The sequence below is a fragment of the Notothenia rossii genome (assembly GCF_949606895.1).
Source record: "Notothenia rossii genome assembly, chromosome: 9".
Classification (NCBI taxonomy): Eukaryota; Metazoa; Chordata; class Actinopteri; order Perciformes; family Nototheniidae; genus Notothenia; species Notothenia rossii.
In genome coordinates this window covers 68948028-68975813 of record NC_136907.1, presented here as the reverse complement: position 1 = coordinate 68975813, position 27786 = coordinate 68948028, and the positions used below count along the sequence as shown (strand labels likewise).

The window sequence follows — 27786 nt, the reverse complement described above, 5'->3', positions numbered from 1 at the left end:
AGGTATTTCATGTCAGCTTCTTCTAGGGGTTCAAATGGAGGTCGAGTGAGCCCATCTAAAACCACTGCCAAGTCCCATAAGATCACCAGTGACCTGGAAACAGGGAGGAGCCTGCGTGCCCCTTTCATAAAACGGCAGACCAAAGGATGTTAGCTAGCCGTCTTTCCCTCAAAGCCCACATGGCATGCAGCAATAGCAGCCAGGTACACTTTGATCGTGGAGAAAGCTCTGTGTTTATCAATCAGTTCCTGTAGAAATGATCAAATCACCCCGACAGGACATTGAAAAGAGATGTGTCCTTTTTGAAGGCACCACCCCTCAAACACCCTCCACTTACAGTAATAGAGGGACCTGGTGGAGGAAGCTCTTGCACTCTGAATAGTGTTTATCACCTTCTGAGGGAGTCCCACTGTATTCAGATTGTACCGCCCATAGGGCCATGCGCTCCGGGTGTGGGTGAAAGATCGTCCCCCCCGCCTGAGACAGTATGTCCCTGCGTAGCGAGAGCTGCCACGGCTGCCCGCACAGCAGCTTATAGATCTCCGCCAGCCAGTACATTGCAGGCCAGTGCAGAGCTATCGCGGGGCTCCACTCTGGCGGCTCTTGTCGCCACCGGACCCCAGCCTGACACGGCGCGGGGCTCCGGTTCAGCGGCTGCCGCTGTTATTGAACCCCAGCCTGACACAGCGTGGGGCTCAATCTCTGCGGCGGACGCCACCATGTCTTGATTGCCGGCCGGCGAATCAGCGGACATGAGGGGGTCCTGTCCCGACAAGCTAGCTTGGCGTGCTAGCCGTCGGCGGAGGCTCTTAATGATGAAGTGGGCACAATGCCCGCACGAGCCGGGGTTGTCGATAGCCTCCTGGGCGTGTTCCAGCCCGAGGCAGGACGAGCAGACCTGGTGTGAGTCTGTGCCTGAGATCTTAAACCCGCAGCCGCATAGCCGAGCCTCCGAGTCCCTGACTCCTCTGGTGTGAGGGAGAGAAGGGTCCATCTTTGTTCGCCGGGGTGTCGGCGTGGAGTGGACACGCTAGTAACAGGTACGTTACTGAGAAAAAAAAAGAAAAAGAAATCCAACCTTGTCGTTAATCCGAAAGGAAAAAGCGACGGCGTAGATTTTATTCTTTAAAGAATATTAACTAGTGTGTTAATACCTTTTGTTTTTATCTCCGTCTCCTCCGGTGTGAGAGAGAAAAGAGAACGTCCTCACTACCGTGGTGTCGGTGTGGAGGGAAGAAAAGCTAGCAACAGGTATGTTACTAGCTTGAAGAAAAAATCAAACCTTACTGTAATTTCGAAAGAAAGAAACGGCGAGGCAGATTACAATATTAACTGGTGTGTTAATCTTGTTCAGTCTTCTTTCAAAGCAAAAAAGTAACCGGCAAGCGCCCGTCGACCGAATGTTAGCTTTGGGTTCAGTCTGTGGACCATTAAGCTAGCCCGGCTACTGATCATTCGAGATGTGCTCTGAAGCGTGAAGAGGTGTTTGAATGCTACGCAAGCTACTTATAGGGTGGGTGGATTCCCTGACGTAGACGTCAAGATCACAAGCCAATCAGGATTGGCGTAATGAGATTGATGCTTCTGTTTGCATACGCGTTGAGGCGCATCCCATAGTGAGACATCGAACGGAGTGTTATGAATGAGAACTAAAAATGTTTTAAGTCAAGATCAACCACACGTCTATAAATAGTTATAATTTGTGTCTGAATTGACCCAGAAGATCAGATATGCTACTATGAACTGGTTTCTAAAGGAGATATTTGATGTTAACATTGAGAAATACAAACTTAGCAAGACATTTAAAGTTCTTTCTAGAGTTTCAGGGTCAACGGTTAGAAGCGATGGTTGGGAGAGGAAGCCTGTAAAGCTTTGTTTTTCATTTTGAAATCCTTTGACTGGCTGGAAAAGTCAGAGCTGTCCTTGAGCGAGGCTTTATTTCCAGCTGCTACTCAGAGGCAGCAGCAGACGCAGGCATGTTTGTCAGAATACAAAACTCAAGGACTCATGTGTTTGTACCCGCAATACAGCAGCATACAAATTATTATAATCTTCTTTTACTTTACTTATAGATATATAAGCGCCATCCCGATAAAGGCCATTTTATATCTTGATAACAATATATATTCACATCTATATCAGACTATATTTAATCAGATTAAGACAAAATGTAACTTGTTTGATTATTGATGATTATTGCCCTAATGTGTTAAACAAATGTTTGCACTTGGCAACTTTTTTAAATCAACGAAAACCCTTTCTGTAATCCGTGTACTGAAATCATCCCATACATTGTGATGATGACTTTGCAAGAATGAATCTCTATATGAAAATGTAACATGTTTAAGTAATAAATAGATCTTCTGATCTAGATCCTATGTATTGGAAAAATACTAATTTGTCAACTAGCTTTGCATCCAGCACAAGGTAATACAGACATCTTTGATGCAAGCTTTGATCCTCCGGTAGAAGCTTTTCTTTTGTTAAATACAACTCTTAATGATATATTTGGAATCTTTTGATCATCTTATTGCTTTCTACCAAACTTCCTCATTTAATTTTGTATTTTATTGGTGTAATTTTCAATAATGAAATTATCAAATAACGATTGACTTATAGAGATCTAGGCATTTTGGGGCTGTTTGGGGTCTGCGTCCCTAGGACAGTTGCCCACTCTTTCTGGTTGGTTACCCGCCTTGTAAATAGCTCAACCAGCTTTGTTTGCACTGTTAAAGGTGGGGTAGGTAAGTTTGAGAAACCGGCTCGAGATACACTTTTTGTTATATTCCATGGAATGCTCTTAACATCCCGATAGCAATGAATATCTGAAGTGCTTTGACAACAAATGTTCATCTGTGGAAGCCGTAGTAGCCTACTGTAAAAAGCACGACCAATCATTTGAGCCGGCCCGGCTAAAATAACTGGATGGCCTACCTGCCTGTCAGCCTTCCATCTGTGCACAAACTTATCTCGTGCCCTCATTGGTCATGTGCGTGTTCATGTGTGTTGGAGGAGGGGCTCTGTGAGGAAGTGGCAGATTTTTTCCGGTTGTGTATTTTCACATTCTAGCGCACTCGAGCTGGTTTCTCCAAAATTACCTACCCCACATTTAAGGAATGTCAATGTATACTGAAATGTCCCTTTTTTATTCTGTGGACATTTTGTGTTTGTTACCTGGGTAAGAATGTATATTGTGTCTCTCTCTCAGCGCCAGTGGGCAGACACAGATCCATCAAGAATGTGAAGTTGTGTTTTATGAAGAAAGCTAACTTTTTCCAAACAGAAAAGTTGTGAGCTCCAGACCCCTGAGGTGCCTTTTACTCCTCTGTTTGCCATGACACGCTGAACACGTAATCTCCTCACCTTAGACCTCCCTGCTATCTGGCCTCGTTTGTCCTTCTGGAGCTCATGAGGTGATCTCCAACAGCTCTGCAGATTTATTTCGCCTCACTGAACTGCATTTGACTTGTGCTATGGCGGTTCCCATTACCGGTCCAGCAGGTGGAGGAGAGTGGCAAGATCTGCTACCTGTAGCTCTTCTCCGCTGAGCATAGCGCTGCTCCGACACGTCACTTGGACCAATTAGTAATTTCTGTCACTCTGCTGTCACTGCTTGCTTCAACGCACTGTAACACAGAGGCTGGATGTTAGAGCCAGACCCCAAAATAGAACCTGTGGGAGGATGACTGTCTTTTCTAGAATTACCAACTAACACAATTATTTTAATAAGAATGTATCATCCAAGCCTTGTGTATTTTTAAGTGTAAATATATATATGTATATACAGATACTATTTTCAGTTGTTGTGGTGTTTCTCTATCTTTTTTAAATGAAACTTTTTTTCAGGTTAACACTATTTCTAAATATATTGTCATATAGTTAAAAGCAGCACATTATTTAATGAACATCTAAACATTTAAGTAGCTAAAACAACTTAATATTTGCATTTTTGCTCATGATAAATTAATTGCCATTGTTATTGTTGTTATTGTTATTATTATCATCATGCGTCGCTTTCCACCTTCTTCTCCAGTAGGACTCAGATGAGGGTGTTGCACTTTCCTTTTCTTTTCCTTATACATGTGATGTTTTGGTGTTGTTTTGTTTCTTTCCGTTAACCGCCGCGTGGGAAATAAGTAATTTTTAGATTGTGTTTCTTTTAGTATCCTAAGATACTGTTATGTTTGGCTGTGAAAAAAAAAAAAAAAAAAAGTATTATTATGAAGGGCAGACCATCTATTTGTATCTATTTTTTTTTTTTTTAGAAAGGGGCAGGTCACATAAGATGTTATTCTTCTCCTTGCTCCTTTTCGCTCAATGGTGTTTTGGTAGAGTCATGTTTTGTGGCAATTATTGTAAATTTGGTTTTGCGTACCATGAGCGGGACAAATCAAAATGAAATGAAAAAAATGAAATCTATTATCAAAAATGGTCAACCTATCAAATGAGTAATTGAATCACATACACTTTTTTGCATTTACACATTGATATTATATCAATGTCACGATGCTAAGATCAACATCTCAAACTAATGGTACTACATGTAAATAGCGGCTTGTCGATGATCACTTCCAGTTTAATGGAGTTTTCTCTGCTTACAGTTCCATCCACATTTTAAAACAGTTTCAATTCAGTTTTACATTTCCTAGGTATGTGATGTTTTTGAAGGACATGCAACAACACTGTGCACTTGAGAATAAGACATGTGAATGCTTTACAATGTCTATATAATTAGGTACAGGAACATTTCAAAAAGTCAAAACTGAAATAGGTAACTGTGTACAGTGTCACCTTTTCCAGCAGTGAGATTGACCTCATATACACAACATTGACAAAGGTGACAGAGTCGTGAAGAAGACGTTGGGGAAGCCTGCAGTTCCCCTGAATAAACCCCAGGAAAACCTTTTGAAAGGAATCTTCATCTTGTGTGTTGCTAATGAAGCTCAGTGTGGAGGATCCACTCTTTCACATGTCCTCTTCAGTCTCTCTGCAGGCGAATTCCTGCTATCTGTCTCTAACTACCTTTATTACATTTCCGTAGCGTTTTCAACTTAATTCAATTTCGGGGCATTTCCCGTTTTCACACACTCTAAAAGCTTCTCTCATTCACAAAAAAAAGTGTTACTGGACGCTGATCATTAAATACCACATGTTGTCTTTCAGACTGAGTATTTTGCAACCCTCCACCTCCCCTATCTCAACCATCATCTTCAGATTGTCTCTGGAGGTCCCCTTTATTTATAGATCTACATTTTATTAAAATGCCATGCTGAAACTTCCTGAAACACCTTCTATTAGCGTTAAATTAAGATGATTTATACAGTAATCTCTACTTTATCCACACATTTCACATAGTGATACATGTTGTGAACATTTTTTGTAAATGTCATCACTTCCAACTCAACCAGGACGGGTGCAACTTAAGAAGCGGCACACCTAAAGAAATCCTCAACTGTGCAATGTATTACTGTGACTAACAACATGAATATTAGCAGCTACACTAAAACAATGTGCCCTGATCTGTCCTCCTCTACTGTATGTGCGTGAGCAGTTGTCTTCCATGAGGTTTGTTGCATAGGGAGGGTGTCGTGTTTGCCACAGACGCAGGGGGAACCAGCAAGGAAAAAAACAAATAACAACAAGGCATTAATAAAACATGAGTGAACTAACCTGGGACAGAAGGCGGGCGCTTGCAGCATATTCAGCGGCAAAAAGAGCTTCAGAGTAATTGGGTTGGGCTGAGGTTACTTTCAGGGTTGTGTAATGTAAGGAGAGCAAAAACACAACAAGACCACAAAGATGCCTAAAAAGATACATCCGTCGCTACTTGATGTTGAGTTATAGAAATGCTAAACCTGGAGTTGTTTGCCTTACAGCCTCACCAAAGGACACAGGGGATAAAATACATACTGATCGTCCAATTTGAATTACAAATCTACCTGGAAGCCCTTTTGTGTTTTCTTTAAATATTTAACATCAAAGGATGCTTCTTTACTGTCGTGACATTTAGATGTTTTGGAATAGAAATGTTGCTGTTGTTCAGAATAATCTAGATGCACAAATGCCAGTCCAGGACAAGATTTACATTCACAAAAACATTTATATGTAAATTCCTATACAGAAACTGGTATATAACATAATTTATTGGAAAACCTCTTTCCAATAGATCAACTTCAGCCGATTGTTACAGGACTAGTTATATGATGAAATAACAGGAAAAATAAGGTGGGTAAAATCGAATATGCAACATTATTCACTTTATTTTAGTTTGAACCTGAATTAACTGATTTTGAGTGATTTCTGAGGCAGTGGAAACAAAATACTATTACCATATTATCCCCTTTTGGGTTGATACGGCCAACTTGTTAAACAGTTGGTTATTTACACCTGACAATAAATGCAGCATTCCCCAATTGACTCTTAAAGAATTCAAACAGCTGTCTGTTGCATCCTCTGGAGGCAATGAGGCTGTGAGGGGTGAATGAACCGAAACAGGTAAATAGCGTCCTGTTGAACAAGAATTGGGATGTGTATTTTTAAATCTTGTCTACCTTCGCACAACACATTTTAGTTTGATCTAATGTTATCATATACAAACAATGATGATAGCTTCTTGTGCTATTTTCATTATGGTATTGTCTCATTTAATGTCTTTTTGAAACAAAGTCTTTGTGATAAAACCTATACAGTATATCCAATGTTATTTTAGCCCACCTTCTAAATCCCTGTAACGTATCCTCCTCAATTGCAGCCACTATTGATGCCCGAGTTATTAGGAATCCATGTGATACTACAAAACACAGTGGAGACAAGTTAAAGTACAGTAGTGGAGATCAATGGCGGAAGACTCTCACTGGGAAATCAAAAACCATGGAAACAAATTCACATGGGGCAATCGAACGCCATGGAAACAAAATCCATGCGACACCGCAGATGCCAGCCGGGTTTAGAAGTTTGTGATAGGCAAGGTGAGATTCCTCAGGGGGGCCGCTTGCTGAGGCAAGATGGACCAACTACACACCATCTATCGTTCCTTCAAAACATACACAGAATAAACTGACACTAAGCAGCGCTGCGATGGACAATCTTGTACTAATGTACATTCCCAAAGATATTGAAGTGACTGTTATTTTGTATATATTGATTGTTGTGCTTTTATCTTAATGTGTGCATATGTATAAATGTGTCTGTTGATTGCGTATATATAGGATACACATATTTGTATATATATTTGTACTTTTGTATTCGGGATTGTGGGGAATGCTATTTCGATCTCTCTGTCTTTACACACAAACTGAAAGATTGACAATAAAGTTGACTTTGAATAATTTCAGTTTCAACTATTTCGATATTAATGCCAGGACAAAGTATGATATTCACAGATATTTGCAAGTCTTTTCAAATCCTCACCACTGCTCATTGTTGTGTCTTTGCCACATTTCTGACATCTCTGCAGAGAGAAAAGGTCAGAGGGACAGAAACCAAGAGGAAGCCACAAACAGCTGCTGTAAGGTATTATATGAACATAGGAACTCTTGTATGTATGAATATTTTAGATGCTACCTATGTACAACATGAAATAACACAATACTGTAATGTTGCACAACATAAAGACAAGGGGCGGCTGTAGTATAGGGGGTAAATGGGCATCTACCAATCAGAGGGTCAGTGGTTTGACCTATTGACCCTGCAGTCAACATGTTGTCGTGTCTTTATGCAACAATTGCTACGGCATGCTCTGATATGTCTGCAATATTGATGTGTCTATAAGACTCTTTGAATAAAGACCTAAGCTAAATAAGATACAATATAATGAAACATAAGTGAGAGAATAATAACTGTAGGATTTTCATTTGTAAGGTTGTAACGATCAGTTATTCCTAATTGCTGTATTGATTCAATGATCACAAATCAATGATGGAAAGTAAAAAACGTAGCAGTACAGTGTGTGTGTTGTTCTGTTTTGTGAACACCTCCACAAGACCAAAGCTACGTTCCCCTCAGCCAAAACTTCAGATACGGCTCAATTAAAGTGGGCTGACCTTTAAAGTGGACCTGCTGATCTAATTTGAGTGAAAAGCTGCTCTCCCGCTCTTACCATACCTCCAACAACAGGAGCTCTATTTTATGCTTTTTAATAAGAAGAATAGATTGTCTTTCATTGAAATGTCTGAAGAGCCAATAAAATTGACAAATCATATTCGAGATGTGATTTGATATCATTGTAAGTGTTATATGGGGACATTATATTGTCACGCAGGTTGAAATTGAAAATATTAAAACTTGTATTAAAGTGTCCAAATAAATAATGTTGTATCTTTATGAAACTGCCTTTACACTCCTATGTATTTGTGTTAGGAAAAACAAACATTTTAAAATGTGTGTTTGAGGTTTTTTTGCATTTATGAGATAGTTCAGGTAAGACAGACATAAGGGGGGATTCTTCTGATTACTTTGATGCTTTGAGGACTCCCACTCCCACTCTGAGAATATTCTGGGCCGTCCGGCTCGTGAGCCTCTCTGGATAATGCATCAGTGTGTCGGTGTCACAGCAGACTGGAGCGATGTGATATGTGATATATCAGAGACTCTGTTTCTGTGTGTTGCCAAGAATGTGAGTGGGCTAAAGCTGAAAATAGAAAGGAGTTTATATAGAGGTTAAATTGCTGATAATGGCAGCACTCAACAGTATATAAAGCCTTTCGTCACTACTCAAGAGTATCTCAACAACATTAGATTGTATTGGGGTGAGTTCTTTAAGGTTGTTAAATAACATATTGAGTTTGTAAAAAGTTGACTTGGATATGTGAAGCAGTTCAATGTGAATAAAAACATTTGAAAAACAATTACTCTTAATGTATCACTGATGTTATGGAGGTGTGTGGCGCAGTGTACTAGTGCGTTGGTGTTCGGATCAGGGGAGCACAGGTTCAAACCCCACTGCAGTCAGCATGTCGTTGTGTCCCTGGGCAAGACACATCGCCCCAAATTGCTCCTGTGGGGATTGCCCACAGTATTGAGTATGTAAGTTGCTTTGGATAAAAGCGTCTAACAAGTAACATGTAATGTTAGATTTGCATATTAATAAATGATTACAAATTGACAGATTTATCTTTGTACAATCACGGTTTCCAGAGGATTCATATACAAATATATTCATATTCACATTTAAAGTGGCATGTTTCTGTGTCAAACAGGTGTGCTGTGAGGGTTTTAAAGGTCCCCTATTATACTGTAAGTGTTTTGCTCGAAATACCAAACAGATCATTGCAGCATCCCATAATCCCCTCTGTTTCAGCCCTGTTTCAAAAGTGCTGATTCTCTGTCTGTTACTATAGATGAAAATAAGGAGCCCCTCCCCACACCCCTCTGAGAGAGATTTGGTTGAAAAGAACACAATGGTGCTCTAGCAGGAGATTCAGGTGATCAGGTGGGGGGGGGGGGGGGGGGGGTGTTTCCTTGGTTGGTGATTGGCGAATGGTTACTCAAGCCAAAACATCGTTATGACATCATAAAGTGGCCAAAATCTGATCAGCTCATTTTCAGACAGGTGTTTCTATAAATGGATCGGGACAGAAAGAGAGAGAATCTTTTTACCTGAAACAGAATCTCTTTACACAGAGGGGATACATGGTTATGTATAAAATTCATGAAAAAGTGGATTTTGCATGATAGGTGACCTTTAAAAAAGGCAAATACTGAGCCTACTTTCCCAATAACGACTCAGTAAAAGTTAAGTCCTTTGAGACACTTTTTTTCTACATTTAGCAAGATTTATTCCATATGTTGGAAAACATAACATACAGTGGGGCAAAAAAGTATTTATTCAGCCACCAATTGTGCAAGTTCTCCCACTTAAAAATATGAGAGAGGCCTGTAATTGTCATCCTAGGTATACCTCAACTATGAGAGACAAAATTAGAAGAAAAAAAAAAATCCAGAAAACCACATTGTCTGATTTTTAAAGAATTTATTTGCAAATTATGGTGTAAAATAAGTGTTTGGTCACCTACAAACAAACAAGATTTCTGGCTCTCACAGACCTGTAACTTCTTTAAGAGCCTCCTCTGTCCTCCACTTGTTAACTGTATTAATGGCACCTGTTTGAACTCGTTATCAGTATAAAAGACACATGTCCACAACCTCAAACAGTCACACTCCAAACTCCACTATGGCCAAGACCAAAGAGCTGTCAAAGGATACCAAAAACAAAATTGTAGACCTGCACCAGGCTGGGAAGACTGAATCTGCAATAGGTAAGCAGCTTGGTGTGAAGAAATCAACTGTGGGAGCAATTATTAGAAAATGGAAGACATACAAGACCACTGATAATCTCCCTCGATCTGGGGCTCCACGCAAGATCTCACCCCGTGGGGTCAAAATGATCACAAGAACGGTGAGCAAAAATCCCAGAACCAAACGGGGGGACCTAGTCAATGACCTGCAGAGAGCTGGGACCAAAGTAACAAAGACTACCATCAGTAACACACTACGCCACCAGGGACTCAAATCCTGCAGTGCCAGACGTGTCCCCCTGCTTAAGCCAGTACATGTCCAGGCCCGTCTGAAGTTTGCTAGAGAGCGTTTAGATGATCCAGAAGAGGATTGGGAGAATGTCATATGGTCAGATGAAACCAAAATAGAACTTTTTGGTAAAAACTCAACTAGACGTGTTTGGAGGAGAAAGAATGCTGAGTTGCATCCAAAGAACACCATACCTACTGTGAAACATGGGGGTGGAAACATCATGCTTTGGGGCTGTCTTTCTGCAGAGGGACCAGGACGACTGATCCGTGTAAAGGAAAGAATGAATGGGGCCATGTATCGTGAGATTTTGAGTGACAACCTCCTTCCTTCAGCAAGGGCATTGAAGATGAAACGTGGCTGGGTCTTTCAGCATGACAATGATCCCAAACACACCGCCCGGGCAACGAAGGAGTGGCTTCGTAAGAAGCATTTCAAGGTCCTGGATAGGGCTGCAACAAACGACTAATTTGATAATCGATTAATCTATCGATTAATGAAACGATTAATCGATTATTCGGATCGTTAAGGTTTTAACTGTAGGCCTACTACTACTTATATCAATACTGCTTATCGATCCGGTCCTTTTAACGATAGTATTAACGGTTCTTTTGACAAGAAATAAGGTAAACTAACTAAACAAATTGTGAACAAAACTAGCATTGCTTTTTATTTTAATTAAATGCATAATATTTCACATCAAAAGAAACAACAATGTTTTAACAAATCATATTAAATAATGTGATGACAGAACTGTAAACCGAATAGCTGAAACTTTAACAAAATAACTCAGTTACCTCTAATCATTAACCTATGTTTTTATAACTGAGTTAACTCTGTGTGTTGCTGCTAGCATACATAACACCTGACGTGGAAACGTTACTCGTGGACAGGGCTACAGAGCTACTAGAAAGACAGTCGAACCCGGTGCATTCCTCCGTCTGAATGTGGTGCACTTTTGCTAAGTGTTTAGACAAATTGCTCGTTTTACCGCCTTTATATGATAAACTGTTATTGCACTTTTGGTAACGAGCATTGTCCACATCGAGACGGCTAAAGTTTAACCACACCTCGGAGCGCGTTCTCTCCGCCATTTCCTGCTTGTGTGTGTAAACTGCCCCGCCCCCTCGCAAGCAGGCGGGGGAGAGATCTCTCGTCTGAATTGGGAAGATCGAAAATACATTATAGACGCATTTTGTAGTCATATTGCATATTAGAAACTGAGTTGGCGACACTAAGACTGCGATATAATGTTTATGTAGCAATAATACATATGACATATGTTTTAAATGTCTCCTGTACCGATAAAAAAGAGCGATAACGTTGGAGCTTAACGGGGTGTAGAACACATGTGATGACGTCACCAACGAATCGACGACTGAATTAGTTGCCAACTAATTTGGTAATCGATTTTAATCGATTAAGTCGATTAGTTGTTACACCCCTAGTCCTGGAGTGGCTTAGCCAGTCTCCAGATCTCAACCCCATAGAACATTTTTGGAGGGAGCTGAAAGTCTGTGTTGCCCAGCGACAGCCCCAAAACATCACTGCTCTAGAGGAGATATGCATGGAGGAATGGACCAAAATACCAGCAACAGTGTGTGAACACCTTGTGAAGATGAACTTTTGTTATTGACCAAATACTTATTTTCCACCATAATTTGCAAATAAATTCTTTAAAAATCAGACAATGTGATTTTCTGGATATCTTTTTTTCTCATTTTGTCTCTCATAGTTGAGGTATACCTAGGATGAAAATTACAGGCCTCTCTCATCTTTTTAAGTGGGAGTACTTGCACAATTGGTGGCTGACTAAATACTTTTTTGCCCCAAGTGCTGTATATAGCCTTTAATATACTTTTAAATAAAAATAGTATATTCACCTATCCATATGTGGCCATACATTTTATGAATAATAAAGCAGGGCATACAAGAATGTATGGTGTGAGATTTGTGTATTCACAGTCACACCTGCATGCCTAGAGGCCTTGGCTGAGTGAGATATAAAAGCTGTGAGCGTCATCGCTGAGAAGAACTGCAATTCAATTAGTACAAAACAGCTCTGGTTGTCAGGCAACACCCAAGGACATGCCATTGTTCTGCACCATGGCATTCAGCTCTTTCAGTATTAGTAATGACATTAAAGCGAAAATCACAGCCAAGGATCATTACGAACCTTTTCAAAAGTTGAATTGCGATCCTCACCCACGTAATCTTTTGTCTCATTCTGGCAGTTGATGCGGTAAACTGACTTTTGCTAGCATCAACTTGATGACAATGAAAACTAAGAACTAAATAGCAGAGGTCACAGACTCGAGTCACATGACTTGACTCGAGTCCGACTCGAGTCATATATTTTTGGACTTGAGACTTGCATGACATTGATAAAAGACTTGACTTGGACTTGGTATTCATGACTTGAGAAAGATGACTTGAAAGGACTTATTTTTATTAATATTTGCGTTTGTTTTTGTATTGAGATATTACGTTTAGTTTTTTCAAAATGTGATGATGCTAATAAGAAAAGAACAGCGGTATGAACGGTCTGCAGCATAAAGATCAGTGACAGGACCACCACAACATCCAACTTCATTCGTCACTACAAAAAAACCCACAGAGAAAGGTACGTGAATGTGTTGTGTTAGCTAGAAAGCTAACGTTAAGTTTAAGCTACGTTAGACTTGGTTTCAAATCAATTAAGCAAAGAGAAGACAAAACGGTAAATGAACACTAGAACCGCCAAGGGATTCATTTTGACTAACCCTGATACTTACAGGCTGTCAGGAGAGAGAGAGAGAGAGAGAGAGAGAGAGAGGAAAAGAGATGCCTCGTTTATTTCCCCTGTGTTATTATCTGTAAACTTTTGAATAATGTAGTTCATCTACTTTAAGTAGTTTGTTTAAATGTTTTAATTATGTTGTTTTTGTTTTTAGAAGTGCATCATTCTTTGATTTACTGTAAAATGAATCTGAACTTTTTGATCTGTTATGATGATAAACTGAAGCAATTTCTAAATTAACCAAACTAACTGAGTTTTAAATCGTCCTACTTAGTTTATAAGGAAATTATGAAGAGGAACAAATTAAATGATTTGAAAATGATATCTCTGTAGGTGCTGACGCTGTTGGCGGTTCTAGTGTTAACAGAAATTTTAATTAAATATGTGTAACGGCAAATGCCATATATGATTTTCTTACCTGGAATTCTGCCTTTTTGAACAGACTTTTTGATTGAGTCCTATATTGTCTGCAGTTCTGGGGTTAATATGAATCTAATATGATTGTCATCGGTCTAAATTAGATTTCAAATGATTAACTGTGTATGTAATGAAGATCATAGTGTGGGTTGAGTCCATTTTCATAAACCACTAATTTAAATGCGGAAACTGGGCTTATTCATCAGAATTTGGTATGACTTGACTTGACTTGCTTGACCTGAGGAATGACTTGACTCGCTTGACTCTCATCACAGTGACTTGGGACTTGCTTGATACTTGTAGGTCAAGATTTGAGACTTACTCATGACTTGCACATGCAGGACTTACTCCCAACTCTGCTAAATAGTGAGGCGTAAACGATAAAGAATATTGTATATTCACAGACATAAAAAGTTATAGTTCATAAACACTCCTCCATTTCACTGAGCAGAACATAGAAAATATGGTGTTACAGTATAGGGGAACTGGTTCTTGGCAAGGTCAAAACACAAGCCTTTAAACTAAAGTTAAAATTGAAAAGTACAGGTGACCTTTTTCAGAATGTTCCAGCAAGCTCCAATTTCAAGCGTTGATCTTTTATATCCAACCCAGAACGGAAACTAATTTTGTTAGTCAATGTGTGACACAAGGTCTTGTGTGCCGTCACAAAGAATGTCTGACCTATTCAGCATTCACATGAAATATGCACCTTCTTTTTGCAACGCACGATTGCCAACTAATAGCATTTTAAAGGGCATATGGTTCAATGAGTCTCATTTATTCTCTGTGCCCACTTATCCAGGGTCGCAGTGGGCTTGAGCCAGTCCCAGCATGCATTGGGTGAGAGGAAGGGCTCAACCTGGGCAGGTTGCCAGTCCATCAGACTCTCGTTTCAGGGCGTCCTTCTAGTGAAAAATAATCTCCCTTTTTGGGATACATCTCAAATGAGTTTTGTCCAATCCCATATGGCACGTATCACATTCAAAATATACATATACAATCTAAACTGTTTTTGCACTAGTAGTTATTTGTTTTTTGTCATGCTGCTTCAACAAAACACACACTGATGCCAAGAGGTGAGTAGACTTTGGCCACAAAATGTTAACCATAATCAGCTTGCTTTATTTGTGAGCTCAGAAAGAAGCTCAGCAATGATCCAAAACCCAATGAAAACTTCTGTTGGCTTTTTGTCCAGGTGTGATGCTATCTTCTGGGTTATGCCTGCGAACATATATATATATATATAAGGTGCTAAGGTGGATTTTTCTATGACCAGGTAAACTCATGCTGAATTTCTGTGACTCCAACAAAGAGCTAATTATTTTAGGAGACTTTAACATAAACTAGAATGACAAACAAAATAGAAAGAACGGATAAACACAACTTAATACAACTAATGGATCACTAGAATAACCAAAATCTCCAAGATTATGATAGATTTAGTATTTACGAACAAAGCTGACAGAATAGTTAAAACATACAACTTCCTGACTGGTCTTTCTGACCATAATCCTGTTCTTTTTGCCAGGAAACTCAGAAAAAAAGGGTCATGGTCACACCTAAAACCCTTGCCTTGGGTTCTCGCTTCATCCCCAAAAACCTGCAACAACATTTTATGGATGCAGTGAAAATGATTAATTGGGGGGACACTCTGTCCTCTGAAGATATTGGTGACAACAGTGATCTGTTTATATCTCAAATGAATGATACAATGTCTTGCTTCTCAAGGAGAGGGTGCCTTAGGGACAGGAAGGAACATCATCTTCCCTGGCTGAATCTACAGTGCAGGAATTTAATGAAATCAAGAGACCAACTATTAAAGCAGAGCTTGAAATCCGGAGTATCCACTGACATGGTATCACAAACAAGACAGGCCAAAGCAAACTTTTTCATCAATATAATTGAAGTTGCGAAAGGTAACGGTAAAAAAGTTTGGCAAATCTTAAATAAACTATTAGGTAAACATAAGAAACAGGAAAATAATGTACTAGAATTAAAAATCAATGATGCCCTGATAAAAGACCCTGCAGTGTTGGCCAACTCTCTAAATGAGTATTTCATAAATAGTGCTCTGGACATCACAAAGCTCTTCCCGCCATCTGAGGTCTCCCATAGCACGACTAGGGATGCAGATGATTTAGACACCAACTTTATAAAAACACATATCGACGGTCTAATAAAACCAATCTATCAGCACGAGGGAAGTTCCATCATCCTGGAAGGTGGCCACGGTGACACCGATCTTTAAATCTGGGGATAAGGCAATAATGTCCAATTACAGACCAATCAGCATCCTCCCCTGTGTCTCTAAGGTAGCTGAGAAATGGGTGTCAAAACTAATCACCAAACATTTAGACAAATGTTTCGCTCCACTCCACCCAATGCAGTTTGGTTTTCGTGCTCACCACTCCACTGAGACAGCTAACTGTGTCTTTGTGGAAAAAGGTTAAATGTATGTTGGACACGAGCCCATATGTAGGTGCTGTCTTCCTTGATCTCAGTAAGGCTTTTGACACTGTTGACCACCAAGTGCTCCTTACAAAGCTGACGTATTTCAATTTTTTGGCAGATTCAATACAGTGGGTTAAGTCTTACTTATCGAACAGAGAACAGTGTGTTTTGGTCCACGGAGCCAAATCCCACTACCTTGTGAACCCAAGGTAGTGGTAGTTGGGGTTCCACAAGGTTCCATTCTTGGACCATTATTGTTTTCCCTGTACATAAATGACTTGCCTAATGTATGTCCTGAGTTGAATGTGCAAATGTATGCCGATGATGCGGTCATCTATGTACATGGGAAAAACACTGAAATTATCTCATCCTGTCTCTCTAATGCTTTGGACAAGGTTCAACACTGGCTGAACAACATTTGCTTACAGTTAAATGCAAAAAAAAACAGTATGCATGATGTTCAGTAAACGACCAGTCAAAATCGAAGGATCCAATGTGTTTTTAAACGGAGCAGAAATAAAACCAGTCCCCCACTTCAAGTATCTCGGAGTCATATTGGACTCAAACTTGACTTTTAAGAAACATATTAAGAAAGTTTCCAATACCATTAAATTCAACATGCAACATTTTAAACAAATTAGACCTTTCTTAACTGTCAAAGCTGCAAAGTCATACCTCCACTGTATGATTCTATCCCACATGGAATACTGTTTGACAAACTGGTCGTTTGCTTGTGCCACAAAAAAGAAAACCATAGAACAGCTGTACAAGAGAGCTATCGAGGTGTTTGACAGAAAGCCAAATTCATACCACCACTGTACCATCCTTGAAAAACACAATTTCTTGAGTTTTGACAATTTTAAGTCTTTTAAAAGTATGTGTGTTTACATGGACTGCCCCCCCCTCCCTTAGGGGAATTCATCCACAAAAAACACACTGGACGCTGCACTAGGTCAGAAACCAGAGGAGACTGTGAGGTCCACCGCAGACGGACCACTTATGGACAAAATTACCTTTCCATTAAAAGGCAGCTCATTCTGGAATAGCCTCCCAACTGAGATACGGGATTTTCCCACACTCAATAGTTTTAAAAGACAGCTTAAAGAATGTATGAGCAAAAAACAGACGTGCAATCACCGCTAAATGCACTTTAACACAGGGGTATCTTCTCTTGCACTTTATGTCTTAGCTGCTACATTGTACTGCCATGTGGTAAATGCTTGTATGCTGGATATCATGTATTTATTTATGTTTGCTATGTATATAAATGTCATGTTCTTATTTGTTGTATGTGACGGGACCACGTATGGAAATTAGCTCAAAGCAAAAATCCGGCTCATTTACACTTGTAAGCATTATTTTGTTTTAAAGTGTTCATCAATTTGCACTGTCCCGATTCAAATAAACAATTAAATGAAAAAAAATGAAAATATTAATGTTAAGAACAGTGCATGTGTTATTAGACCATTCTCCACATATTCTATACATTTAACAATACTCTTAACTATTCTTCAAAGCAAACTGTCCATATTTAGATTAAATGTAGTGTTGTTTTGAGTTGAATTTCGATAGGATGGCCTTAAGGGAGTTTTTTGGGTTGTATCCATCGAATGCCTGTATGAGTTACTGTTAATGGGCTCAGTGCCAGAATCATTGGCAGGATGCAGGGGTGCCGACGTAACGTGAAGAAACGAGATCATAAAGAGTAATTACAAATAAATACATTGGCACATGGTGCCCCATAGTTCCAATGAGCTTGTTACTGGCACCATATTGCAGTCATTCTGTGTCTGAATCATAGACTGTATGCAATTAACAAAAAGCTCTGCGCCAACATTTTGTCAACACATTGACAAACCACTTGAGTTTCTTGGGTTGCTTAAACCATAATGGATTGGGCCTCTCGGGGAGGTAGAAGATGTGAACAATTAGAATGAATACTTAGCATACATCCATCCATCCAATAATACTCAATGAATGATGGCGCAGAAGGAAATCAATTACATGCCAAAAAATCTAAGCACCACATATGATTGCATTACATTCCGGGTATCTGCACATTTTTATCCGCCATGTCCATATATGTATTTGTGGGTAGTAGATTTAAACTATAGGGTTATCACTATGGGCAGCAACGCTGTAAATATTGACAAATAAATCCAACAAAATGGCACAAAAACAAACTGGTAGTTGCCTGGCTGGGTGTATAATTTCCAGCCTGACTTAATGTCTCGGTCCGGCCCTGGCTATACAGTACCTGTTCGCTCTGCCATCGCGTGAAGGTTCTGCTAACAAGCGACTAACAGAGAGGTTAATGTTGTTATTGCACATCACGTCACGTCACACCGCCCCCCCCAAGTATATTTCAGATCTGTGGGAAACACTGTAATGTAATACCTCCCATCCTAAAATCCCAGACCTTTTAAGACATTTGTAGGTGACCTTGAATATCAAAAAATAAATGTAAGACTCGAGACCTTTTAAGGATCCGCGGGCGGGGACCCTGGTTACATTACATGAAAATGAAAAAAAAACATGTTTTGTTCAAGCTTGCTTTTGATAAGTATGTGTAGCAGGACCATTGAACCTGGTAAAGTGGCCGCACAGACAGAGGCATCACCCCACCTCTGGCAAAACAACCTGCTCACAGTCAGAATCCCTCCATAGGGCAGAATAACCCTCTGCCTCTGGCAAAATGACCCTGCAGGGTTATTCTGCACATCTGTCAGCAGTAGATAGAGTATTTTGCAGCAGCTACAACATACACAGAAGCTTAGGGAGAGAACGCACAATATGCTCATGAGACCCAAGTCACAATATGATATTATTTCATGACCGACAGTACTGTATATCGCAATGTCACAATTAATGACCTTTTTCATCTGAAAATTATGCAGTTTGTGAACGTTTTTAGTGCATTTCAAAAAATGTCTCTCCATCTTTGTTCTGACAAACTTCCTACTAAACCTCCTGATCTAGTCAGATAAAAACTCAAACTGCAAAATATAGGGGACTGAAAATAAAACTGTTATCAAAACATTGTATTTGCAATATTTATTACTTCTATAATAACATTTCAAGACTTGTGGTCTGGGTATAAAAGCAATATTGCCACAGAATGTATATATTTATATTTTTGATATTATGCTGTCTGATTAATTTCCACTATCCAAATTGCAACTAATGTACTATATGGCTACAACAGTTTTGTGAATATATTTAATTTCTTAAATTAAGAACAAAGCAAAATTAGAAAATTAAAAAAAGAAACTGATCATCTTAATTGACATGACCAGGTTACAAAACAGTCAATTTGATCCCAGATACTACAAACTGTATTATGTATTAACAAAGGGAAACAACAAAATGTGGTTTAGCTTGTCCAGTCAGTCGACTGTTTCAATAAATCAGCAGGGTTTCCACAGTGCTTTGATCAGCCGTGCCTTCCTTCCCTTCAGTGGATCCGCCAGTTCTCTTGTATTAGCTCAGCCACTCGTGGACAAACACGGAGCAATGAACAAAAGGTGGTTGTGCTATCACAAAGACAAATAACACAACAATGAGTAAATGTTGCCTTTACAACTTTTCACTCCCTTTTTCTCTTGACAACATTAGAATCAATATGACAGAACACCACACATTTTTTGACACATATTTTAACATTTACATCAACAGGAAGGAAAAAGTCTAATTTAATTTACTTTAACAATTAACTATACACACAAACTCTGCATTTGCTTCACGGTGAGCTCTTCCCTCCATCCTTCTTTACAGTTGAACAAAGAGGGCCTGATGTGCCTTAAAACTGAGATGAACTTTAAATGAATCACCTAAAAAAAAAAGATCTGGCTCCTGAATATGACTTGTGGAGAAACTATCCTTTCCGGGAGAAAGTTTTCAAGTTACATATACTGTATGTATGTGGAATAAAACAAAACCAACATAATAATGGCATCAAAACTAAAAATAAAAACATCCTTATTAAAGCTGTTTTCCTTTGTTTGCCATTTCCATTATTTTCCTGCAGTGGCTTTTAAAGATGGTTGGTGTAGCAGTGAGTCCAGCTAATGAGGACGGCTCATGTTTACTGATTTCACAACACACTCCCTTTAACGATCATCTCAAACAGCATCTCTAGCTCTGCTGAAAGCTCTCTAGTATCAACTTTACACCCATGTGGAGCCAATCATTAATGCTGAATTAATTGAATACACATAAATTGCATTCAATGTTATAATTAGTGTTGTTAAATGAAGGCGAGTTCAAACTGTGTGATGGTGTGGTTAACAAGAGACAATCACAATGAGAATGATAGAGGCAGAGGAGTGTGTGCGTATTGTTGGATGTGTTGCTCTAATTAACACCATGCTTTAGTCAAAGCCTGATGTGTGACCCAAGCTTTAAGCACATTTGACGGAAATCCAGTAACATCACAGCGACATTACATTATGTAAAGTTAAACCTTGCAACAAAAACACTATAATTATGTTTTATTGGAAAATGGAGGCTTAGATGACCTCTTTGATCGTGGTCGCTTTCATAAAAAATAAGAAGCCTGGAAAACAAAGGTTGAGATGCCTTTTATATCCCTACCAGCTGAGAAATTAAATGCACACAGCTCAGTAAATTACAGTGCGTTTCCATGGCGACATTTCTAGCACCTTGAGACATTTCTACCACTACCTATTAAGTCGTGGAAACCATTAAAGGTGGGGTAGGTAAGTTTCAGAAACCGGCTCGAGATACACTTTTTGTTATATTCCATGGAATGCTCTTAACATCCCGATAGCAATGAATATCTGAAGTGCTTTGACAAAAAATCCATAATCCATCTGTGGAACCCGTAATACTGTAAAAACTACAACCAATCAGTTTAGCCGCCCTGTCTGTCAGCCTTCCATCTCGTGCACGCACAAATGTATCTCGTGGGCGTGCCGTCATTGGGCGTGCCGTCATTGGGCGTGCATTGCAGCAGTACTTCAATTACTCGCCAGCAACAGGCGGTCACTTTCACCATGGCAGAGTTAGGTTCAACATAGTCTACTGGTCGCAAAAGAAAAAATGTAACTGAGCAAATTAAGAACAAAAAGAAAGTGGAAACTAGGAGAAGTCAAACCAGAGTCAATATCGGAGTTGCTTTGGCTGTGTAGTATTGCTAACCTAGATGTGTTTAGCTTTGCCTGATATGTAACGTTACTGCAGCCTGCTCTCGCGGAGGAGGTGCTCTGTAAGGAAGTCTGAAGGAAGGGGTGGATTCTTTTTGGCTGTGTACTTTCAAATTTTAGTGCACTCGAGCCGGTTTCTGAAACTTACCTACCCCACCTTTAAGGTACTTTTCCGGCAAGTTCCATCAACATAAAAACATGTTATGATATTTGATTTTCCGTCCACACTGCCAACTACATTTGAATAATATGCTGCTATACGGACTGCATCGTGGGTTGTGAGAATGCCCATTTAGGCACGTTTTACCTTTGTTTCCCAGAAATAATATGTGTTATTTCACAACTACAGTATGTCTCTGAGAAACAAATCTGAAACCACATTTCTAAAGATGGGGACTGATGCTGCCAGCAGGGCTCATCACGATCTGGCCCACTGAACAGATTTCAAGGTGATACTGAGAGCTGGCAGGAGTGAAGCAAAGGCCTTTCATCTGTAATTAAAAAGGTAGGTTGATTAAATAGTCAAAACTTGGGAGTAGGGGGAGGGTAGTTCCTGTGACGCGTCTCTCTCTGCGTGTTTGAACATGACACCAAACCTCAGGGGGAATCTTTTCCTCCTGGCTTCCCAAGTTATAAGACCAAAATAGCAAGGGAGCTTGTGAAGGCTGCTATTTAAACACTGGCCTCATCTCTAGGTACAGGTGTCATTTCCCCAAAGAAAACCGAGCCGTTTGTCAACAAGAGCAACAGGCACACATTCCTGTATTTGCTGCTAGTACTGTTTGTCTTTCGGTCTTTGCTTTTAAGAAGAGAACCTGGATGAACACACTGGTCCCCGGAAGATATGTTTTCTTCTTGTGATTGACAGCTTTTAAGTCCTTAGTGCTTTGTGCTTACTATGATATGTCACCATTTACGCAAGCATCTCATAGTGGGAAAGAAAGCGTTTGCCGTAAAGCCTACGTCCAACAGAGCTTAACTCACTCGGGAGCAATGGAGGATTGTGACAGCCGTGGTAGTCAACGTGAACAAAGAGATGAAAAACACTCCGGTGTAGTGATGGGAAGGTTGAAGAGGAGGGGGGGGAATCCATGCACAGCCTCATATCCCTGTGTTTTGTAAGTGTGGTGGGATTCATTAACCAGGTCTGATAAGAACCAATAAAGTGGCTCCGCCATTGTTTGCTATTGATTTCTCAGGTTTTTTTTGCCCCTCTAGGTGACTGTACAGTCAGCTCCGAGGGAGGTGAGTGGATCCACGTGTGTGTTCATATGTCTGTCACAGCCTTAGCGGCTTTCATTGGTTTTTTCATAGTGAGTTATTGTAAGCGATGTGCTAGGCTTTTATTAAGGCACCTGTGTGTTTGGGGAGATCTCGTCTCAATTGACCTGTGGTAAGTTGAAGTTATTAAAACAGTCGCTCCTCGCCTCTTTCTCACAAACCTTGTCCCTCCATTCCCATACCTCCCTGGGAGCCTCACACCTACTTGATCACTTTCTTTCTGTTTTGACAGCTCCCTCCTACTTGCTCTCGTTCTTCATTATTACTCCTCTCTAAGTCTATCTCTCACCCTCTTCCTCTCCTGCTACCCACACTCTCCCCTGGGGTGTTCTTCGCCAACTCTCTCTAAACTGCTTTCAACTCTTTCTCGATCCACTGTCCTGTCAATTTACCTGTCTTCTGTTGCCTGAACTTGCCACCGCCTAGTAACAAGGGACCGTTTCCCAAGGTCTCGTGACAGCAACGCTCGTCTTATTACTTTTGTGACAGAGTGGCTCTTCTTGGCTCAGAAGTGTCTAGGCTTGCTTGTCTTTGTTCAGTATCCCATGGTGTACCCGTCCAACTCCAAAGATGGAACCTGAATTCACAAACAGCTGCAAACACAAAGAGCAACAGCGTGTCTGGAGAGAAAAGGCATAGGATAGCAATATATTTATTGTTTTGAAGCTGCATTATCAGCATGACTGGATTGGAAAAGGCAAAGATTTCCAATGGTTTAAGTTCAGAATGAATCTTAACAGGCTTAGAAAGTCATTCGCAGAGATGTGACTCAAGCAGATTCGACCAGATTTGTAAAGATGACAGAGGACACAAACCAACTTTTGGGGGGTTCAACATTTCATGAAAGGGAGGTTAATCTAATGGTTTCTGCTTGGACACTAAAGCCAAACATGGGCAGCAAAGGGTTACAAAAGCACTAAACCTGAAAGGTACATTAGTAGTAGAATGCTATTAAATGGATCTAAATATACTTGGGAGGCATCAGGTTCCCAAAAGTATAAATGCTTCTCCATGTGTAAGCAGATATGTGAAGGAAACTGGGTGATACAGAGATGGGAAAGAATAAGGTGCACTCGCCAAGTAGAGGATTGTTCTGCTTAAGAGTGAGCTCTAGTGGCAACACAAAAGAAGTGCCGGGCTGTGTTTTTCCAACTTCCAACAGTGAAATGTATAACACGACTGTAGCAGAAATGGTTTGCTGTAGCTCCACATTTGAATGAACCCCATTGTTATAAAGCGCCGATGTCTTTGTGTTGATATACTGTAACAGTGTTGGTTTACTTTCCCTTTGTAAAACATATCGCACATTGGTCAATTTAAATATGGTAAGTAATAAGAGAACAGAGACTATAATATTAATTCCTCCCCAGTAGACTGCTGGATCCACTTTTCCTAAAACTAGATGTATGACTTAAATAATTGTTTTGAAGTGTTATGGTTGCTTATATTGAGATTCCAAACATAAAATCAACATTTACAACCTCTTTATCACCAAAACAAACACTTCATTCTCTGAAAAGAAACATAAAAACAACGTCCACATCCACCAGACACTCATTCGAAACGACTTGTAGAGAGATTCTGGCAAAGGAAATGGTCCTTTAATGGCTTTAAGTGCTTAAGAAATCACAATCTACCAAAACAAAACAATAATCAGCAGCGAGGAGCCTGGAGATTCCCCTAATGAGGAGAGAGAGTGAGATAAGCTATTGACTTATATTACAGTCGCAGCTGAAAGCCCTTTAACTGCTTTCACTTCCACAGATTGTTGATTCAATAACTAAACGTGACAAAAGTTATTTGGTGATTCTGCACCGTTGTTTCAAAGACGGACTAACAAACAATACTTGATGAAAAGCAAAAGGGAAATAAATGTAACATGAACTGCTGTCTTTTGGTTTTATGTGTTACATTAAGACACTTAGGTGCTAGTTCTGACTAAAAGCAAACTTTTGATTGGGAATAAAACTGACTTTAAAGTTGACACCCTTACTTTGGGAGACAGTTGTCTTTTGGCTATGAGAATAGGAAGCCTTCCTGTAGGTGTCTCTGATTGAAAGCATTCAGAAATAGATCTCCTGACGATCTACGGTGTCGATACGATGCTGTACACATCCTAATGAAAAAGCAGATGTTTTCCTTCACTCGCTCACCTTCGGAGAATGGTCCTTCCCCACATACAAATCTCTGTAGATGCTCGGCTCTCTCGCTCCCCGTGTGTCTCTAAACACTGCCACTGCAAACACCCTGTTTATTATTCATGTTTATCATCACACCATGTCTTCTGTTTGCTACCAGTTTCATGGATGGACTGGCAGCAATTTGGAGTTGTTACATGAAACCCAATTTTACCGTCAACACTGAAACGGATCCCACATAGCTTAACACAGCCAACCACGTTGCTGTGCGCTCGCAGAAAGGCATGGACACACACACTTATTCCAACTGCCCACACACGAAACAACACACACATCAGTTCTGAGAAATGTCTGTCAGATCCCCATTTCAGTTCTTGTGTTTTCTAAACACCATGGGCTCTGGCTTCTCAGACGCAGTTATTATTGAGCACATCAGAGGGAAGAGAAATGAGAGTAATACTGCAGTAATCGCAATTCTACTGAGATGGGGGATAATTACCTCGCAACGACTTCCTTCTCTATTAAAAACCTATTGAGGGTCTAATTCCTGGGTGCTGACATTACACATGAAGAGATAATAAAAAAAACACACAGGCAGGTGTGTGCCATTATCTTGTGAAATCCTATCTGAACTCAATGTTTCTGATCCAGGGAACATCTGTTGTATGTTTTTTATAGTCAACCAGCTCTGCAAACTTTTAATTTCTTTATGTTCTACAGCCAAAATTCTAAACATCCTAATTCTAATACTAAGCTTTACGTTTTTGATGAGATGCAAGAGCACGAGAGAGTCAAAGCCCATTTTGAAATCCAGACATAACCAAAAGTGGCCCCGATAACAATGAGCCACACACACAGACATATTTCATTCTGACAAAGATTACGAGAAGTCTGTCCTGAATGACTAACCGCATGCATGAGGTCATTAGATCTGAATATAGACAAAGAGAGAGCCTAATGACTTTGACTGATGAAGGTATGATGTCCTTATCATCCCTTACTGTTAATCACACTTTTTTATGGAGACTTCACTTCACTCATGTTAGGTCACGTGGTTTCTCAAGAAAACACATAAGAACATTACATATTTGTACATATGTGATGGAGCATGGGATACTTTTTAAAGATTTGCCTGCAGTCTGTGTTGTTTTTCAAAAATGGCGTTACAATTGATACCTGTACATTTTCTTTCATTTAAAATGTGTTGCATATACTATTTTAGAAAAAGCTCGATTTATGTCGGATGACCCTTGAACATTATGAACTCCGACTTTCCCAATAATGAAGTGTGACAACATCGTGTGACTTAAGGCTGCAAGAGGACGTGCAAAACCATTTCATTAGACATGGTGAGTTCAAATGGAAATCAGTTTCAACATACTGTTCTTTAGGAAAAGTTTGAGATTATACTGGTATTTCTCGGCCCTGGAACACTGATTTAAGGTCAAGAGGAGGTGGTACCCAGTTCTGTTACCTTTGGGCAGGGCAAAGCTAACATATTTCCATATTTACTGTTTTAACATAAATAGCATTACCATTATAAAACGATCAAATTCACACGAATGCTTTAGGGATCACTCGTGAGCAATCTCTGCCAGGTATCATGAAAACAAAACTTATTCTAGCGAGTCTATCGCCACCGATGTCAACATCATCACCATCAGAGAAGATATGGCAGCGGTAACAGCATTACGCCTTTGAAGGGAGAATAAGGCTGTCAAAGATATGGCTCCAGCTATAGCTGTAACCCACACTTGACCAATCGTGCCGCAGCTTGGGGGCTCAAAATAACCTGGAAAAACGAGTTGACCCTGAATGCACTATGGTTTAATAACATGCCACCTTTCACTACTCCTACTCAAAAACCGGAAGCTACATTTCACACCCACCGACTTCATCCAGCCTACAGTCATTTCCTATTGGAATGTGTAAGGTAAATCGATTCAGTAAGAAATTAATTAAAAATGTTAACTCAGGTCATGGTCAGTGTGTGCGTCTGAATAAATCCCACCTAAAGTCAGAGCACATACTGTAAGACTTTTTAAATGATCCTCTTGCTGGGGAGTGATTTCATTTTCTTTCACATATATTTATTTCATGATACACTAAATGCTCATGTTTTACTACCAGACCCACAGCTAGCGTCCATAGCTTCAATTACAATTCACAGCACATCGGCCCACCCAGAACAAAAAGAGAGGCTGTAATTCCTGACAAGCACTGTGTCTTACTAGCCTTCCTCTGAATCTGAGGACTGATCCACGCATCATTCCTTCATCTGCCGGTTTCTTTTTCTCGGTCTGGTTATCAAACGGCATTACGTCTATATCTCCGAGGCTCGCCCCCAAATGTTTGATCCGACCACTTTCCACCACTCCACTGGCAGGAAATGAGATGGTGTCATGATGATATGGTCGATGATACACTGATGATCTCAAGGGTGACTGTGGCTTCACTATTTCCCAGATGTTGAGTATGATGATGTCTGAAAATTGAGCTTTTGGCAAATAAAGTGGCTATGAACACGGAGGAAAAGGGTTATTTAATAGCACTCGACTCTGGACAATAAGCATCAGCATCAATGTTCTGCTTTTCTATCTTTTCACACTCTGGAACTTGCTCATGCTGAGAATATGTGTGAACTCACATTCACACATTTAAAATCTGTCCCAAAAGTACCAATACAATTATTACCTACGGTTGAGGTCGATAGGTCTACTATGTCATGAGTCATTGCCCCGCCGCTGGTCATATGAGTGGGTCCTCAACAAAAGGAGTTTTTTAACAGATTGTTGTGTTATACTCATCTTTTAAGTTATATTCATGTTTGTTAAAAATGTAAGTACAAAATCTAAATCTGAAACTGTTATAGTGTGAGCGTTATAATAATCCAATGTGATAGAATAGGAAAATGAACTGACTCAGAATTTAAAAGATGAATCATCCCCTGGACGGTAAAACATCATCTGGTCATCACAAGCCCCCAGGAAGTGTGCCAGACGTTAAAGCAAATGTCGATAGAGGCTAAACA

General features: G+C 39.9%; 1 protein-coding gene and 1 long non-coding RNA gene across 3 annotated transcripts in view; both read right to left on the bottom strand.

Annotated features, from left to right (window-relative positions):
- The window catches only part of LOC307020516, a 125838-nt gene that overhangs the window by 66982 nt on the left and 31070 nt on the right, over window positions 1-27786 (bottom strand). The window lies entirely within an intron of this gene.
- LOC307019609 (uncharacterized protein) lies at window positions 503-3390 on the bottom strand. Its single transcript, XM_079650610.1, has 2 exons — window positions 3364-3390; window positions 503-1048 (listed from the first exon to the last, which is right to left on the bottom strand). Exon 2 carries the CDS (start codon window positions 992-994, stop codon window positions 533-535), a length of 462 nt encoding a protein of 153 aa, XP_079506736.1. The 5' UTR covers window positions 995-1048; window positions 3364-3390; the 3' UTR covers window positions 503-532.

Excerpts from the sequence above, each read along its gene's own strand:
- LOC307019609 (XM_079650610.1), bottom strand. The coding sequence starts at position 994 with ATGGACCCTTCTCTCCCTCACACCAGAGGAGTCAGGGACTCGGAGGCT.